The sequence below is a fragment of the Salvelinus fontinalis genome, chromosome 17 (assembly GCF_029448725.1).
Source record: "Salvelinus fontinalis isolate EN_2023a chromosome 17, ASM2944872v1, whole genome shotgun sequence".
NCBI lineage: Eukaryota > Metazoa > Chordata > Actinopteri > Salmoniformes > Salmonidae > Salvelinus > Salvelinus fontinalis.
In genome coordinates, this window is record NC_074681.1 from 23,472,448 (window position 1) to 23,492,937 (window position 20,490).

Genomic DNA, 20,490 nt, shown 5'->3' on the forward strand with positions numbered 1-20,490 from the left:
ACACACGTCACTGGAAATATACAAGTGATACGACAACTCAACCAACAGTTCGTATTTGATGAAACAACACTAGTAGTAGTCATATGCTTCCAAACTCAAATATGCTTCAATGTCTTTAAGAATATCTGAATATCTGTAGTCTTGCAAACATACTTTCCCCTTGACAACATTTTCTGTGACCCTAAGAGAGTATGACTTGTTTTAGAATATTATTATTGTGATGTAATGGAAGATGAACTAAGCACTAAGGATGTTGTGTGACAATCATTATTAAATCAGAGCACTCACCCTAAACGATTCTACCTCACATTTAACTGTTCCAATCTGCTGTCCTTGGGGACAGGGTCACCTACAAGCTATAAAAAAAATGAAGACTCGCAATTTCACTGCAGGACACACTATGGTTGTGTTTACACAGGCAGCCCAATTCTGATATTTTTTCCACTAATTTGTTCTTTTGACCAATCACATCAGATCTTACCACATGAGTGCTTTTTCAGAGCTAGTCAAAAGACCAATCAGAATTGGGCTGCATATGTGTTTCTGCTAGACCACATACACTGACAGAGGCTTCATGACAATAAGGGGTACGTGCCCCCTCAGATTTGTCCTGTTGAAAAACTGTTTTGTGTTGTTTCTCTGTAATGCTAGTATGACTGTTCTGCCTGCGGCTATGGAACCCTGACCTGTTCACCGGACGTGCTACCTGTCCCAGACCTGCTGTTTTCAACTCACTAGAGACAGCAGGAGCGGTAGAGATACTCTTAATGATCGGCTATGAAAAGCCAACTGACATTTACTCCTGAGGTGCTGACTTGCTGCACCCTCGACAACTCCGGTGATTATTATTATTTGACCATGCTGGTCATTTATGAACATTTGAACATCTTGGCCATGTTCTGTTATAATCTCCACCCGGCACAGCCAGAAAAAGACTGGCCACCCCTCATAGCCTGGTTCCTTTCTAGGTTTCTTCCTAGGTTTTGACCTATCTAGGGAGTTTTTCCTAGCCACCGTGCTTCTACACCTGCATTGCTTAGGCTGGGTTTCTGTACAACACTTTGAGATATCAGCTGATGTAAGAAGGGCTATATAAATACATTTGTTTTGATTTGAAGCTAGCTTTAGCTAGCCCAGATAGGTTCTCAATCTCCCAACCTCATAACTAGCTACCAAGAAGCCATGTCAGGCTAACCTGTTTACCTACAGGTAACTGCCAAAATAAAAGAAACAGTAACATAAAGTGTGTTTAATAGGGTGTTGGGCCACCACGAGCCAAAACAGCTTCAATGCACCTTGGCATAGAATCCACAAGTGTCTGGAACACTATTGGAGAGATGCGACACCATTCTTCCACGAGAAATTCCATAATTTGGTGTTTTGTTGATGGTGGTGGAAAACGCCGTCTCAGGCGCCGCTCCAGAATCTCCCATAAGTGTTCAATTGGGTTGAGATCTGGTGTGGCTTACATTGATGTCATGTTCATCAAACCATTCAGTGACCACTCGTGCCCTGTGGATGGGGGCATTGTCATCCTATGGTGGTGTAGTCATAGTAAGCAAAGTAAGGGCCTGCCCAGTATTTTTATACATGGCCCTATGCATGATGGGATGGTACGTGCTTAATTAACTCAGGAACCATGTGTGGAAACACCTGCTTTCAATATACTTTGAATCCCTCATTTACTCAAGTGTTTACATTATTTTGGCTATTACCTGTATGTTAGCTGGCAAGGTTGATATACTTTAGATAAGCACGCAATAACTAAATGTACTGAATTAGACTCAAATTCCTTTCAATATTTTACTCACATTTTAGCAGAGATGCAAAGAAGCATATTACGTTTCTTTAAAGAAAATAACCACCAGACAGGTGGAAACAGACAGCTCAAGAGGTATGCTTAGATGTTCAGAAAAATATACTTTTTTCATGTAGAATTAAGCATATTGATTATATCTCTAGATTGCAGGGGAAAGCTGCTTCAGGTGTTTGAAAAATTCTCCAACTTCCAGACCCCCCTCCAGACCACCCCCCAGCCATCCTCACAAACTTAGTGCCTCCTCAGATTTTTGGCCCCTGTCCACTGACACTAACTACTACAGTAAACATTCATCTTTTGTATTCCTGGAGGGCACCACCACCACCAAACATAGCCTTATGAGACCAGGACAACCTTGAAGAGATTCTGTAATTCCCGATTCCCTCGTAGCTACAACTTAACAATGTGCAAGACAGTCTGAGACATCTCAACATGCTGCTGGCTTTCTCTTTTCTAATCTAGCGAAAGATTATCTCACACAATGTAACAAAGAACAGAGGATGGTATGCTGTTACTGCATCATGAAGCATAGTTTCTCCATTAACCAAAACTGTCCCATCCATCAGACATGAACATTAATCAGTGGGGGAGTTCATTTGGGTTTAACCCACTTCACTTTGTTTTGAGACAACTTTGCTGTCGGCTAAAACAGGGCACCTGGCTCACACTGGTAGGCAGCCCGGTTCCAAAACGAATGCAATCAACGCTAACCTGGTTCACCCGGGGCAGGCCCGGGGCATTCATTGAAATCCCTTCTATGACTTCATCAAAGATGGCAGCCAACAAAGCGTAAAAGTCAGAGGTGTGGAGTGAAGGCCAATGGCCTCACCTAATCTCTGATAATTTAATGATATTACTCATACTTGTGAATCTCATCAGATATCACTAGTGTTGTAACAAGCTGTGAGTTGTGCATACTAACTCCATTATGAAGGGTTAAAAGAAACATTGAGGTAGGTCCACATTCACACTGTGATTAGAAAGATATTTGGAATTTTGGACATTCTGGATGAATATTAGGACAAATTCAGCTAAATAAAAAACGTACAGAATTACTGAGCATAGTGCTCGCAATGCCATGATAGTGGTTTGATTCCCTGGACCAACCGAACATAAAATGTATGCACACATTTTCAGAACATAAAAACACATTTTTCAGGCATGAAAATGTGTAATTTAGAGACTAAGAAAATGTTTTTTTTTTGTTAATAGATCCAATGAAGTAAGCACTGTATCACAATTTTCCAAACCTCTTAATATAAGAAAGAGGCGGCAACTGAAGAATATTCATTATTGCTTCTCTTTTTCAAAAGCTTTAAAACTGGCAGCAATAATGTTCAAAGTGATCCAACCTAGAGAAGAAACCAATAGACCAGCTCAACTACAATAACATTGTCACGTGTGCACCCTCTCCGGCCTCTAGGTCACCAGGCTGCTCGTTATGGCACACACCTGTCACCATCGTTACGCGCACCTGTGCATCATTAGACTCACCTGGACTCCATCACTTCCCTGATTACCTTCCCTATATATGTCACTCCTTTTGGGTCCTTCCCCAGGCGTCATTGTTTCTGTTTCATGTTCGTGTTATGTTTTCATTTATTTATTAAATTATTCACTCCCTAAACTTGCTTCCCGACTTACAAACATTCTCAGTAACAGTTATAGATATTTTTTTGCTAGGACTGTGATATTTTTTGCTAGGACTGTGATATTTTTTGCTAGGACTGTGATATTTTTTGCTAGGACTGTGATATTTTTTGCTAGGACTGTGATATTTTTTTGCTAGGACTGTGATATTTTTTGCTAGGACTGTGATATTTTTTGCTAGGACTGTGATATTTTTTTGCTAGGACTGTGATATTTTTTGCTTAGGACTGTGATATTTTTTGCTAGGACTGTGATATTTTTTTGCTAGGACTGTGATATTTTTTTGCTAGGACTGTGATATGTTGTTTATCTACCTTAGTCGAATGCATTGACGGTAAATCACTCTGGATAATTGCGTCTGCTGAGTTACAAAAATGTAAATGTAAAAACACTTGCAAAGCGTGCTGGATATTATTCAAATGATAATTTGCAGACCAGATCCAAACCTGAATGAATCATAGATGTCAAGATTGTTTTCAGATTATAGTACGGCACAGTTTAGTACAGTAGAGCACTGTTAAGTACAGGACAGTCAAGTTCAGTAGAGTACAGTACAGTAAAGTACAGTTTAATTCGGGAGAGAAGAGTACATTAGAGTAAAGTAGGGTACAATACAGTACACTATACTTTACTGTACTCTACTGTGCTGTACTGTATAGTGCTGTACTGTGCTGTCCAAACATATGAACAATAGATGTCTATGATTGGTTCAGATTTGGTCTGGACCGGACCCAATCTGAACCAATTATAGACGTCTATGTTTGGACCAAATAAAAACCAGACCAAAAATAAACGTCCTTGGACATTGAAATGAAGTCCGGACTGCACAAAAAAATAAAGACGCCTGTTCCGGACATGACCAAAAAAAGAAGACATCCACCAAAAGACATCGTCGGTAAATGCTTAGTGGGCAACCATCACTCCAATCAAAACTAATTTGGGTTGATGTCACCAATAGCACAATAGAGTTAGGTAACCATCACCTCTTTACTTTGATGGAGTAATCCTTGCAATCATCTTGTGTCTTGATGCAATATAGCTATATTGAGAGCCCAAGGGGGGCACCTAGGAGAACAGCTGGCTACAATCTCCAAGCTTTGTTTTAATGTTTAGATACATTATTAATCCTCGCTAGCGATACTGTTTTCGAAACCATCTGTCAAGGCTCAGGAGAAGACCCAGACAGTTTCGAAGTAACAAAAGTTTATTACAAAAACAGGGGGGCAGGCAAACAACAGGTCAAGGGCAGGCAGAGGTCAGTAGTTCAGAGCAGAGTCTGAAAGGTACAGAATGGCAAGCAGGCTCAGGGTCAGGGCAGGCAGGGGTCAGTAATCCAGGGTGGTGTGACAAGGTACAGAACGACAGTCAGGGCAGGCAGAATGGTCAACAACAGATGCAGGAATGCTCACATGCAGGAACACACCGAATTGCATGCAGCAATTGCACCCTTCTCTTACATTTGGGAAAATATTTTGTTTGTTTCAGCATGTTTATAATTCTGATAAGAACAACAGTTCTGAGTAGGCTATGAGGACAAAACAATATCGCGGTTGGTTGGGTGACTCCATCACTCTGTAAGAGTTATCTCGTGGGCGGGAACTGCTCTGCCCTTGATACTGAAGTCTCCTCCTCCTCTGCAAGCTGTTTGCTTAATAATTCTCGTGGGGTGATGCCCTGTTACTAACGCAATAAAGCTCCTGGATGCAATCCACGGCACAATGCATGGATCATTTTCATCGGACAGACCCACTACTACTTTCTCCTCCCCTCTCGCACTGTGTCATTACCAGCCAACTGCTGCCTGTCTGTAAGTAGACATTTTGGGACTATTTGTTAGATTTATTTATTGTGCAGTACAAAGAACAGGGAGACATTTATCTCATTCAATCGGATTGTTGCAGAATGAGTGAAGAGAAAGCAATAGAGGAGAGTGGGAGATCTTGTATTTATTTATGGTAAGTTCTAAATTGAGTCAGGAAAATTGTTATTCGAGAAATAATAATGGGGTAGAACACAATGCAAACCAGTTATTTGCCATGCGAATGCATATTGTTTTAACCCTCAAAGCAGTGGAAAACTGAATACAAGATGTGAGTTGTGAGTGAGTTGATATCCTCAGTTAATGCATAACCTATTTATAAAACATAGAAGCATTTGCCGCACTTATCCATGTAAATAAATGTATGTTATTGATGACATATTTAACTTGTTAGACTTAAATATGATGTAGCTGTCAAACATTTTATATTCTGATATATAATATTAACTAAAGTCATAAAAGTCAAATATGAGTTCTGGTCAATCATTAGGTCACTGGGTTTAGGTTGTCTAGGGGTCAAGGATGTGACATATTGCAGCTTCCAAGAGAGTCACCTGTTTTACTTGACAACCCCCTCCCCTCTCTTTCTCACTCTCTTTCTTTCTATCAAGTATCTTTATGTCCCCCCCTCTCTCTTTCACTCTCTCCATGTCTCTCTCCTCATTGAACCTAGTCCATCGTTAGAGTCCAAGTGTACCCACAATTTGAAAGTAGTCTACTATAAACGCATTGATTGCAAAATTACATATTGCATCCCTCTGTGCTGCCTGGCATAGTGTGCATTGGAAAGTCACTGGTTTAATTCCCTAGTGGAGTTATAAATGTTGTGTCCAGGAGCAAGTTCCCTTCCCTGGAAGGGCTAAGTGAATTTCAAGGCATGTAGACAGATATTTTCCAACTGGGGATAATCATTTAATTAATTAATTAATTATTACTTTGCCAGGAGCTGCCTGTCGGCGTGTAACCAGCATCCCATGATGGTGGCATTCAAAGGAATCTGGACCAAGGACTTCTGGAGGGCTGTCTCAGCTGAGTACCTAGCCACCATGATCTTCGTCCTCCTCAGCCTGGGTTCCACCATCAATTGGGCGGCCGAGTCAGACAACCCTCCCCCTGCAGACCTGGTCCTCATCTCATTTTGCTTCGGGCTGGCCATTGCCACAATGGTGCAGTGCTTTGGTCACATCAGCGGTGGCCACATCAACCCGGCAGTCACTGCAGCCATGGTGGTGACCCGGAAGTTGAGCCTGGCCAAGGGTGTGTTCTACCTAGCTGCCCAGTGCCTGGGAGCGATCACTGGGGCAGGGCTCCTCTACCTGGTGACACCAGTGTCTGTCAGAGGGGGCCTGGGAGTGACTATGGTAAAACATATAGATCGGCCTGTAATCACAGAATCTGGATTATAGCCAAACAAGTATAGCAACAGTCAGAGTTGACACTATGCATAAGATAGTATTTGAATCTATTTTGCTCTTTTGGGACTATTCCATCAGGCAAGCTCAATCAAGCACAGCTAAAGTATTTGAAAATATACTATTTGAACACAGGTCTGGGATAGTTTGATGTCATGAAAAGTATTGTTCATTCACTCTTACTCTTGTTTCCCAGGTGAACCCCAAGCTCAACGTGGGCTGCGGCCTGTTGGTGGAGCTCCTGATCACCTTTGAGCTGGTCTTCACGGTGTTCGCCACCTGTGACCCCAAACGCTCTGACGTTAACGGCTCGGCTGGCCTCGCCATCGGATTCGCTGTAGCCATCGGTCATCTGTTCGCAGTGAGTGTGATTCTATCTCTCACTTATTAGTGCTAGAATTACAGCAAACCTGAATTTACATTACATTTAATTCCATGCATCTATGGAATAAAATGTGTAGTGTGTTGATGTAGATTGATGATGTAGTTTGTACTTTAATCATCATAATGGTGAAATAGTACAACAGGTATACCATAAACATTAGTTCACAGTACAGTAAAGTATACAAATGTCTCTCAGACCTGCTCTCACATACACATCCTCAATGGGTACCGCTGTTGCAACTCCATGGCAACCAATCACTAGGGAACTACCTAAACCACACTGAGCAAATTAATGCTCCTGAAAGCTACCTACCTGAATGCTACCTACCCCTCTTCACAGCACAGCTTGATTTCAATGTGCTGCCTACATGCCACTAGATTATCCCTGCTAAACTAGTACCTTGTATACCTATGGAATACCTGCATTTAAACTACAATTCCCACAATTATATAGGTTTCATTTTATTATTATCTACTTTATGGATTCATGTGGAACAATACGCTACTGTAGGTGTTGTGGCAGTTTGTGGCAGTTCTGGCTAGGTCTTGCTCCATGTCTCTCTCTCTACAGTCCCCTCATGTTAGCATCTCTATGCCCTGCTTTGTTCTAGATTCCATATACAGGAGCCAGTATGAACCCCGCTCGCTCCTTTGGGCCTGCAGTCGTCACCATGAACTTTGAGAACCACTGGGTAAGAAAGAAACTGCTGCAGCCTTCTCACCCTCAAAGGCCCATCCAAGATAGCACATTTGTTGTGGAAACATACATTTTTGGTTTCCCATTGGTTCTGGGAATGAAGCCATAAGTTTCCCAAACGGCAAAACTGGACATTTTTTTAACGTTCTGAGAACAGAAGTAAAAATGTTGCCTGTTCTGGGAACGTACATTTTTATATTGCAGGGAGGTTCTGAGAATGTTTTTCTATGGTTCGCTGAAAGTTTTCTTTGAAGGTTTTATTAACTGAGAATGGAAATTCTAGGTTATATGGAGGTTTTTGAATAACTTCCTTAAAACTTTAATTTAATGTTTCAATTCCACTTCTAGATGTTTGAATTAATTATTTTGAACTCCAAATACAGATAGGACACATGGAAATGCTCTTTCTGGGCTGGCAAGCGTAGCTACATACAATAATATCATCATGTGAAGTGGCTAGCTAGCTGTAAAATTGCCCTTTCCCACAGACACACAGGGTGCATTGGGAGATGGTATTTGAAGGATAAACGATAAGGTTATAAATAACAATCTTAGAATGTTCTTTGAACGTTATTAAAGTGTTCTTGTGTTTTTTATGGAAAGTTTTTTTCATGTTTTGAGAACATGACTTTAAAAGAGAACCATGAGGAAACCTGCAAAAAATGTTATGCTGAAGTATTGAAATTCCCACAGAATAACTTTTTTTCTTAATGTTCTCAGAACAATTTGTGAACATTATTTTAAATAGAACCACGAGGAAACCTGTAGGAAACGTTATGCTGAAGTAATGAAATTCCCACAGAAGAATGTTTCTTAATATTCTCTGAATGATTTGAGAACATTCCCAATAACAAACCAGTTGGAGAATGTTTGTAGAACATTACCAAAAATGTAATTTAATGTAACCATGTTTGAACTTTTAGGAAACATTCTCTTAACTTCTCTAGGATAGGGGGCAGCATTTCACATTTGGATGAAAAGCATACCCAAATTCAACTGCCAGCTACTCATCCCCAGAAGATGAGATATGCATATTATTAGTAGATTTGGATAGAAAACTCTGAAGTTTCTAAAACTGTTTGAATCATGTCTGTGAGTATAACAGAACTTATTTAGCAGGCAAAACCCCGAGGACAAACCATTCTATTTTTATTTTTACGAGGTCACTCTCTTTTCAATGAGATTTCATTGGGAATGCAGATTTCTAATTGACCTTCTTGCAGTTCCTACTGCTTCCACTGGATGTCAACAGTCTTTAGAAATTGGTTGAGATTTTTTCCTTTGTGTAATGAAGAAGTACGGCCATCTTGAACGAGGGTCACTGGAAGTGTACTGTTAATTAGAGGCGCGTGACCAGAAAGCTAGCTACAGTTTGTTTTAATCCTGTATTGAACACAGATCATCCCGTCTTCAATTTTATCGATTATTTACGTAAAAAAATACCTAAAGTTGTATTACAAAAGTAGTTTGAAATGTTTTGGCAAAGTTTACAGGTAACTTCTGAGATATTTTGTAGTCACGTTTCACAAGTTGGAACCGGTGTTTTTCTGGATCAAACGCGCCAAATAAATGGACATTTTGGATATATATCGACGGAATTAATCGAACAAAAGGACCATTTGTGATGTTTATGGGACATATTGGAGTGCCATCAACAGAAGATCGTCAAAGGTAAGGCATTAATTTTATTTTTAATTCTGCGTTTTGTGTCGCGCCTGCAGGGTTGAAATATGCTTCTCTTTGTTTACTATGGTGCTAACTCAGATAATAGCATCGTTTGCTTTCACCGAAAAGCCTTTTTGAATTCTGACATGTTGGCTGGATTCACAACCAGTGTAGTTTTAATTTGGTATCTTTCATGTGTGATTTAATGAAAGTTTGATTTTTATAGTAATGTATTTGAATTTGGCGCTCTGCATTTTCTCTGGCTTTTGGCCAAGTGAGACAGTTGCCCGCCCAAACTCAGATTTTTGGATATAAATATGAACTTTACCGAACAAAACATACATGTATTGTGTAACATGAAGTCCTATGAGTGTCATCTGATGAAGATCAAAGGTTAGTGATTCATTTTTATCTCTTTCTGCTTTTTGTTACTCATCTCTTTGGCTGGAAAAATGGCTGTGTTTTTCTGTGGCTATGTACTGACCTAACAATGGCAAGGTGTGCTTTCGCCGTAAATCCTTTTTGAAATCAGACATGTTGGCTGGATTCACAACAAGTGTAGCTTTAATTTGGTGTCTTTCATGTGTGATTTCATGAAAGTAATTTATATTACTTATATAATTATATAGTAATTATAATATTTATATATAAAAAATTTTTTTGTAATTTATTTGAATTTGGCGCTCTGCATTTTTACTGGCTTTTGTCCAAGTGGGACGTTAGCGTCCCACATATCCCAGAGAAGTTAAATTAATGAAATACCAAGAAAATAAAGTTGCTTAAATGTGCTGAGAATGTTTCATTCCCAGAACAGAATGTTGTAGGAAGGTTGTATGCTAAATAAATATAGGACAACCATGCTCTCACCAAGCTCCAAGAAACATATGGTTCTCAGAACATTATGTGCTAGCTGGGATACTCATACACAGTTGTGGGTGAAGGGCAGGGATTACATTGGGCTGGGGCCTGCAGGCACCTACTGTATGAGCCAAATGAGAGCCAGGAGTAGATTAGGTTATGTGAATTTTGTCTACAACAATATCTAATCAGAATACTGGTATTGTACCCCGTGTTGCCCGCCCCGTATCGTCAAGGCATAAGAGACTCTTGTGCACATACTTCTGACTGCTCACACAGGCTGTGCCACTACTACAAAATTGCTGCAGACACACCAAGAAAAAGGAACATTACATTTTTTTTTGTCCAAGATGCACTTTGAAGACGCTATTGTCCACGTTTACTTATCCTCAGCCAACAATCCGACAACCCCATAGTAGAATAGTTTACATTTTCAATTAGCTTGTTGCATTACATTCAATGTAAGAAAATAATATTCCTCTCGAGGTGTTTTTAAATTGTGTGTGCCACAGGGAGAAAAACATGCATTGATATGCATATACCCAGCCATTGCACTGTCACGGGAAATACACACATTTCAAGTGGGTTAATGGCCATTGTTAAAAGAGGAGGATCCCAGCTTTCCATTATTACTACATTTTTTTTTTTTCTCAACTCCTAATAATGAGTGAACTGCATCATTTTCAAACAGGAGAATCAACAGAATGGTTTAGGTGCGTTTACCTCTTGCCTTTCACGTTGAGTTTAGCTCTTGCTTTTCATATTGACCGGGGCCAAATGTTACATGGGTAAAGTGTAACAGGTAGGCCTGCATTATATTTTTGGGACATTCAAGTCATCAATATGATGCTATCTAGCAACAAGATAATGTTTAGAGTTTGTGAACTAGCTAATGATTAGCCCAATGGGGTAAAAGCAGATGGGCATTCCCATTCTTATTAATTAGCCACTGTGCCAGCCAGGTGATCGTCAAATGCTTTTTGCTAAATAGCACACCTGCCAGGCATGGACCAATATGTTATTGCGCACTTTTATGGATGGGTAAATCATATTTTAGATCGTGCCAGCATAATTTTATTTCGTTAAATTGGAGTAGAATGTCCTTTTAAAAAGTCACCAGAACTGACCTTCTCACAGTCATTCTACAAAGAAAGAAAAAATGCCACCACTGCTAAAAAATTATCTGGAAACACTGACCATCCATTGATGTTTTAGTTGTTAAAGCCTGGACACTTCAAATTAAGAGAGAGCTTCAGGCCTAAAGTGGAGTGACTTTTCATGTTTGAATATAAAAAGTCACTCCACTGAAATGTCATAATCTGAGCATTACACAGAAATCACAAGCTATTTGGTTGTGAAGACATGGGTTAAACAGATGCCAGTTATTACAGCAGTGTATTATAATAAAGAGCTTGTAGTATACTTTCATGTGTACTTTTTGTTTATATAGTTTAGGTTAGTGCATCATTGTGTGAGAAGTGTTCAGGTCATCTTTGTCCTCCAGTAGCTAATGTTGTCAATATCATTATAAGTGGGGGGCAACAGTTGGGGGGGGGGGGGGGGGGGGGGCATACTGAAACTTAATAAGGTCACAGTGCATATCACCATGCCATAGCAGCTACGAAGGATCCCATCTAGTGTCGATCAAGGACATCTTAACCCCCCATAGAGGGCATGAGCGCTACAGACTGACATCAGTAATCCATAGAAACACAGAGTGCTTCATAGGTAGAGAAACATTGAAATGGTCAGGAAATGCTCTTATAAAACATGCGTCCTCAATAGTTCACTTGACCCTTGCTACTAGGTATAGATTAATTCATTTCAGCTTCCTATTTCAGAATAAAATGAAAAGCACATCCGTGGTATAGACAACTAAAGACAGGTGTTCTGGACATTACCCACGGAATGTGTTTCTTTAATTAATTATCCAGGGCAATTATTGTCACAGAGGTGTTCATAGTAGAATGTGTATGTGTATCTGTATGTGTGTGTGTGTGTGTGTGTGTGTGTGTGTGTGTGTGTGTGTGTGTGTGTGTGTGTGTGTGTGTGTGTGTGTGTGTGTGTGTGTGTGTGTGTGTGTGTGTGTGTGTGTGTGTGTGTGTGTGTGTGTGTGTGTGTATCTGGGTCTTGGGTATAATTAGGAAAGGTCCTCAGAACTGAGAGTGGTGTCATTATCTGACAGGTGTTCTCTCTCTCTCTCTCTCCGTGACAAATGTTTGACTTGGCAGAACCTAAAGGTACCTGGCTCCAATGTGGATGCCCATAAACAATGATTGCTGCCCCTTTACAGACATGACAAGACATTACATCTGGTCTAAATATGCATGACAGCTGTCTGTGGTTATAGGTTCATATTTGTCTGAACAGAGTTTCACCTTACCTGTCTTGCAGGTGTACTGGGTTGGTCCAATCCTGGGTGGCATAATGGCGGCTGCCCTCTATGAATACCTGTTCTGCCCTGACCCTGAGCTGAAGAAGATACTCCGCAAAGTCTTCCAGAAGGATCCAGCTTCGGGGAAGTACAGGGAGGTGGAGGGCGGTATGTACCAGGGGGAACCAGACGACCTGATCATCAAGCCAGGCTCCATCCACCATATCGACCTGGAGAAGGGGGAGAAGAAGGACCCTTTCCTGGACTCGACGGGCGAGGTGCTGTCCTCTGTATGACTACCACGGGCACTGGAGAGGGAGACCAACCTATAGAGCAGGGGGAGATCCAGAGAGAGACACTTTGATTCTGGGTCCTCCACCCCTGTACCCATACCATAAGCCCCATACCCCATGTCCCCATACCTAAACCCACACAGACTCACTTCTCAGGCAGAATAGGATTGGTGCATTTCCTCTCAATGCATGTGTATTATTGTATATGGTGGTGAGCCTTCCTCAACATTTGTGAAGTAACTGGATAATATACACTACCGTTCAAAAGTTTGGGGTCACTTAGAAATGTCCTTGTTTTTGAAAGAAAAACACATTTTTTGTCCATAAAAATAACATCAAATTGATCAGAAATACACTGTAGACATTGTTCATGTTGTAAATGACTATTGTAGCTGGAAACGGCAGATTTTTAACGGAATATCTACATAGCCGTACAGAGGCCAATTATCAGCAATCATCCCTCCAATGGCACGTTGTGTTAGCCAATTCAAGTTTATCATTTTAAAAGGCTAATTGATCATTGGAAAACCCTTTTGCAATTGTGTTAGCACAGCTGAAAACTGGTGTAGCATGTTGTGTTAGCCAATCCAAGTTTATAATTTTAAAAGGCTAATTGATCATTAGAAAACCCTTTTGCAATTGTGTTAGCACAGCTGAAAACTGTTGTTCTGATTAAAGAAGCAATAAAACTGGCCTTCTTTAGAATAGTTCAGTATCTGGAGCATCAGCATTTGTGGGTTCGATTACAGGCTCAAAATGGCCAGAAACAAAGAACTTTCTTCTGAAACTCGTCAGTCTATTCGTGTTCTGAAAAATTAAGGCTATTCCATGTGAGAAATTGCCAAGAAACTGAAGATCTGTTACAACTCTGTGTACTACTCCCTTCACAGAACAGCGCAAACTGGCTCTAACCAGAATAGAAAGAGGAGTGGGAGGCCCCGGTGCACAACGGAGCAAGAGTACAAGTACATTAGAGTGTCTAGTTTGAGAAACAGACGCCTTACAAGTCTTCAACTGGCAGCTTCATTTAATAGTACCCGCAAAACACCAGTCTCAATGTCAACAGTGAAGAGGCAACTCCGGGATGATGGCCTTCTAGGCAGAGTTCCTCTGTCCAGTTTCTGTGTTCTTTTGGCCACCTTAATCTTTTCTTTCTATTGGCCAGTCTGAGATATGGCTTTTTATTTGCAACTCTGTCTAGAAGGCCAGCATCCCAAAGTCACCTCTTTACTGTTGCCCACAAATGCTGATGCTCCAGATACTCAACTAGTCTAAAGGCCAGTTTTATTGCTTATTTTATCAAGACAACAGTTTTCAGCTCTGCTAAAATATTTGCAAAAATGGTTTTCTAATGATCAATTAGCCTTTTAAAATGACAAACTTGGATTAGCTAACACAACGTGCCATTGGAACACAGAAGTGATGGTTGCTGATAATGGGCCTCTGTACGCCTATGTAGATATTCCATTAAAAAAATCTGCCATTTCCAGCTACAATGGTCATTTACAACATTAACAATGTCTACACTGTATTTCTGATAAATTTGATGTTATTTTAATGGACAAAATGGCCTTTTCTTTCAAAAACAAGGACATTTCTAAGTGACCCCAAACTTTTGAACGGTAGTGAAACTTTGCACGCTGCTCACCCTAACCAATTACCCATCATGTGAAATCTATTGATCTCCACAATCTTGTCCCATCATTATCTGTCCCAGCTCTGTTTGCTTGTGGCACTCTGCTGCACTGCAGAGTGATAACAAAAGACTACATTTCTGTCAGGGAAAAATGTCCAGGTCAACCAATTACATGGGGTCATGACACTGAATTGGTAAACCACAGAGGAAACATCAAGCTTATTATTTTTGGATTAGTGTCACATATTGAATATGAATACGATGGCATACGAGATCTTAACTATGTATGGTTGTTAAGCACATTATAGAACTCATGTTGTGAAGGAAAAGTTCTACCGAACATTTACAATCTTCAGCCCACTCCTATATTGTTTGTATTTATTTTCCATTTTCAATGCACATTGGTCAGGGAAAAAACTATTAAACTTTACCTGTTTATTTCTTTGTAGAAACATATGTCTTAAAACAGATTTTAATTCCCAAGCAACAGATAAGACAAACCATCAGATATCAGTTATAGATTTGGATTTTCATAACCATAAGCAGAAAATAGAATCAGCTCTTTTGATATATTTGGAATGATTGCATTATTATTATTGACTGTATTTTCATACTGAAATTATTATTGTACGTACTTATGAAGTGGTGTGCCTGCTTTACATTGCTTGGTCTTGAAAACCAAGGATCCATGAGGGAAATGCTTGCCTCCATACCAACCACTCTGGATTTGAGTATTGCATAGATTTTAATGTTAGAATTGAATACTTGAAAACTGCACCTTGCTGCAGTTTTTGTTGATTTTAAATTTCATGAAATAAATGGTGATTTCCACATCTTTAGTGTGAACAATTTTGCTATTATACTGTAAGTACATGCAAGCCTTGGTTTGGCTTCTGTTAGTACCTCTCAAAACACAATACTGTATGATATACCAAATAGATACAAAAATGTATTTCTGTCTCTGACATATAGCACCTCTGATAACACAGCTTTCATTAAATGTTAAAGTTTAAAGCCAGAGGCCGGGTGGAGATTTGCTCCTGAAGAGTTGTATCAGCTCACCGTAGAAGGCAGTAGCAGTTTACAGAAGCAGTACGACAGAAGCCCATCTCAGCCATGATGGATAGCCTCCTCCCCTCTAGACAGTGTCTCCTCATAGCCAGACAGATGGGGATGATGTGTATTCTCTTTGAGTAAAGTCTGAGACTATAGCTCAAAATCTCATTCCATCAGTGAAACACCACAGGAAACGCTGGGCCACTTTGCCAAATAGAATAGAGGTGATCTGTCACAATCTCACTTTATTTCCTTTGGAAAAATACAGACAATTGAATGTGGAGAGAAGCCAAGCGAACTGCATATAATGCTAGCTAGGTGATGAAAAACTGGTTGACTGAGTTAATACTGTTTCTTTTCTTCTTTTTTTCCGCTTTGGTTCTGTCATGGTTCCACCTGTCACCAGAGACTGTCCTAGAGACATTAACGACACTCAGGTGTGTCGAATTTACTCATTATGATTTCCCTGTTCAGAGTTGTGTTTTCTGTTGTCCTTTGTAGAATTGTTAACCGTGTGCAGTCGTTTCTTGAGTGAGTTTCCGAGATTTAGTGTTAGCTGTTTTTCAAAAGTTTGCTGTGATCCTGCAGCTACTGTTTCTCAGTAAAGTATTATGATCATCCTAGGGTAGGGGGCAGCATTCTGAATTTTGGATGAAATGCATGCCCAAATTAAACTGCCTGCTTCTCGGGCCCAGAAGATATGATATGCATATAACTGGTAGATTTGGATAGAAAACTCTAAAGTTTACAAAACTGTTAAAATAGTGTCTGTATATAACATAACTGATTTGGCTGGTGAAAACCTGAGAAAAATCCATTCAGGAAGTATTTTTTTGGGGGGGTTTGTAGTTTTCTATTCAATGCCATTACAGTATCCATTGACTTAGGACTCAAATTGCAGTTTCAATTCCACTAGATGTCAACAGTCTTTAGAAATTGTTTCAGGCTTGTATTCTCAAAAATTAGGAAGTAAGAGCAGTCTGAATGAGTGGACCTTAAAGTGTCACAGAGCTTTTCATGAGTGAGACCGAGAGAGTGCCTTTCTTGTTTACCTTTTATATTGACGACATTATTGTCCGGTTGAAATATTATCGATTATTTAGGCTAAAAACAACCTGAGGATTGAATATAAACATCGTTTGATATGTTTCTATGAACTTTACGGATACAATTTTGATTTTTTTGACTGCGTTTGAGCCTGTGGATTACTGAAGAAAACGCGTGAACAAAACAGAGGTTTTTGGATATAAAGAGACTTTATCGAACAAAAGGAACATTTATTGAGTAAATTAATGTCTGCTGAGTGCAACCATATGAAGATCATCAAAGGTAAGGGTTAATTTTATCTCTATTTCTGACTTGTGTAACTCTTCTACTTGGCTGGTTACTGTTTGTAATGATTTGTCTGCTGGGCTATGTTCTCAAATAATCGTAAGGTATGCTTTCGCCGTAAAGCATTTAAAAAATCTGACACCGTGGTTGGATTCACAAGAAGTTCATCTTTAAACCTATGTAAAATAAGTTTTGTTTTCTGAATTTTTATAATGAGTATTTCTGTATTTGAATTTGGCGCCCAGCAGTTTCACTGGCTGTTGAAGAGGTGGGACGCTAACGTCTCACGTAACAATTTTTTTTTTAAAGTCTTATTGTCACAGGTGTCGTCGTTGGATGAAGAGGAATCGGACCAAAGCGCAGCGTGGTAAGTGTTCATGACTTTTTATTTCAACTGAACACTAAACAAAAATAACAAAGTGAATAACCAAAACCGAAACAGTCCTGTCAGGTGCAAAACACTAAACAGAAAACAACTACCCACAAAACACAGGTGGGAAAAAGCTGCCTAAGTATGATTCTCAATCAGAGACAACGATAGACAGCTGCCTCTGATTGAGAACCACACCCGGCCAAACACAAAGAAATACAAAACATAGAAAATGAACATAGAATGCCCACCCAAATCACACCCTGACCAAACCAACATAGAGACATAAAAAGCTCTCTATGGTCAGGGCGTGACACTTATACTATAGCCATAAAGTGTTTCCTAACCTAACCTACTCAGTATTATACCATTCCTAACCCACTTTACTAACCTACTTTACCTTTACCATCCCCCCTGTTGACACATGGCTTTGCCCATGTGTCAATATTGCCACATATCAAAACAGTGACCTTGGTAAGATTGATAAATGATCTTTATGCCAGACATTATCTCGTAGGATTGCTCCTTTCTTTTTCCACATGTCCAATTCTTTCTGTTATTTTAAATAAGGCCTCCTCACAGCCAGGATCCGGGCCAAAATTTTAGTTGTACCACAAGGTACAATGTCCACTCTCATCCTAGTCTATCCAGGCACTACTTCGTCTAAAATGTCAACCGTCATCCTAGTCTATCCAGGCACTACTTTGTCTCCCAATTCCACCAATATTATAAAAACATCTGTGTGGCCCCCTTAAAATAAATCCTGACTATACCAATGACCTGGTTCCCCTTTGCCACACAAAACCATCTTATCCCGAACCACATAAGCTTTCATTCTCCTTTCAGTTGGGGTAACAACTACATTCAACAAAATTATCATATCTCTTCCTAGCAAATTTACTAAACATGAACTTAAAATAAAAACTAAAATACCTGCCTGTCCTCCTAACTTTTCATATTGTTTTAAAACGAATGGAGCAAACAGTCTTTCCACTAATTAATATCCTAAAACTAAGCAAAGCAAATTCTCTTCCTCATTTATTCTTATTCCTTCAGGCTTATCGGCCAAGCAAATGGGAGTCCGACAAGTCCCAATATCACACAAAATCTTTATTTTCTTCCCTAGCACTATCAATGTCAGATGTAATTTCTGCTCCTGCTGCAGTGCTATATCTACAGTACCCAATTCAAACACTTCACAGTCTAGTTCCAATAAGTCCTTGCTCTCTCTCTATCTTGCTCTCCTCCTGGCCCCCCCTCCTCTTCCTACTACTCCCAAACCATCAAGGTCACTTCGGGCTCAGCATAGTGCAGGGAGCCCTTCTCCGTCTGCCTTTCCTACTATCTGTCTGACGCTCTTTCTCTCTGTTCTTTCTTACATGTCTTTTCTTTCCCACAACAGTCAGTGTCAAGTATGGTTTCTGTTTCCAAATATTGACTACCTGTCTCACTGTCTCCCTGTTTGCACTCATGGATTTTAGAAAAATCAACATGTCTATGGTAGTAATCTCTAAGATTATTACATCGTTGATGAAGTTTATCTCAATACTCTCAATGATCCTGGATCACCACAGATGCCATATATCCCTGTCAACTTTCTACTATAACATTGGTTAATCTTAAATCAGTCTCATCAATAATTTAATATATGTTGCATAGTGTGGGATCCATTATCTACAGTAATTTGCCATCCCTAAGAACTGTAACATATTTATTTTCATATTTAATTTTAACGCTTATAAAATCCCTGTTTTTCTATCTTCATCTATTTTTCTGCCCTGTTGGCTTAAAATATGTCCTAAATAATTAACATGAGTCTACCATAATTAAAAATTATTCTAGCTAACTTTATACTTTATTCAACTAAAAAATATAATAATACTATAATATCAATTTCACAGCCTTGTTGAGTTAAATTTCACACAAAAATATCATCTACATACAACAACAGCTAACTACCTAAGGGAGAATAAAACTTGGCTAGGTTACTAAACATTACTTAAGCAAATATAGTGGGAGTTTCAAAATAACCTTATAACAATCTTTTATAAACCCACCTTTGCCCCCCCCAAAAAATCAAAACCTCAAAGGACCGTATCCTCCCCCATTTTTAACACATAACTCTCCATGGGAGTAATGTATTAAAAAAACACTACTACTGATCAAAAGATAAAACAAAATTTCAAATTAAAATCACTACTCTGAAAAACTCCACAAAGAAAAATTCTGGTACCCTTATGGTCATAGGAAAATAGACTTAGTCAAAGGCAATGGCCTTTCATTCTTCACATTGGTCCAAATTACAAGAACTTCAAACTTCATCATCATTATCAATTTCACGAATTACCTTGAAATCAGTATTGCAAATTACCTTAAATTCTCCATCCAAATAGCTTTCCAATGAGGGTGATCAAACCACAATGGAAAGTCATGATAGAGGTCACAAGTCATACAAACCCTTCAAAGAAGTGTTTCTTACTATATTAGACAAATGAAAAAATATAGTCAAACATTTCCTAAGTGTTTTATCCCAGGTTCCCAGAACATTCCTTTATCAGAAACCTGTTTCAGTCTTCCAGAGATTTGAAACTGGGATGGAGGTTCACCTTCCAACAGGACAATGACCCTAAGCATACTGCTAAAGCAACACTCGAGTGGTTTAAGGGGAAACATTTAAATGTCTTGGAATGGCCTAGTCAAAGCCCAGACCTCAATCCAATTGAGAATCTGTGGTATTACTTAAAGATTGCTGTACACCAGTGGAACCCATTCAACTTGAAGGAGTTGGAGCAGTTTTGCCTTGAAGAATGGGCAAAAATCCCAATGGCTAGATGTACCAAGCTTATAGAGACATACCCCAAGATACTTGCAGCTGTAATTGCTGCAAAAGGTGGCTCTACAAAGTATTGACTTTGGGGGGGTGAATAGTTATGCATGCTCAAGTTTTCTGGTCTTATTTCTTGTTTGTTTCACAATAAAAAATATTTTGCATCTCCAAAGTGGTAGGCATGTTGTGTAAATCAAATGATACAACCCCCCCCAAAAAATCAATTTTAATTGCAGGTTGTAAGGCAACAAAATAGGAAAAAGCCAAGGGGGTGAATACTTTCGCAAGCCACAGTAGC

The 20,490-nt window shown here is 39.5% G+C and overlaps 1 protein-coding gene across 1 annotated transcript; it reads left to right on the forward strand.

Moving 5' to 3' along the window:
* The first annotated feature begins 5,053 nt into the window (after positions 1-5,053).
* LOC129813996 (aquaporin-4-like) lies at positions 5,054-15,425 on the forward strand. Its single transcript, XM_055866695.1, has 5 exons — positions 5,054-5,276; positions 6,232-6,649; positions 6,897-7,061; positions 7,696-7,776; positions 12,699-15,425. The coding sequence occupies exons 1-5, from the start codon at positions 5,188-5,190 to the stop codon at positions 12,972-12,974; spliced, it is 1,029 nt and encodes a 342-aa protein (XP_055722670.1). The 5' UTR covers positions 5,054-5,187; the 3' UTR covers positions 12,975-15,425.
* The last annotated feature ends 5,065 nt before the right edge of the window (positions 15,426-20,490 follow it).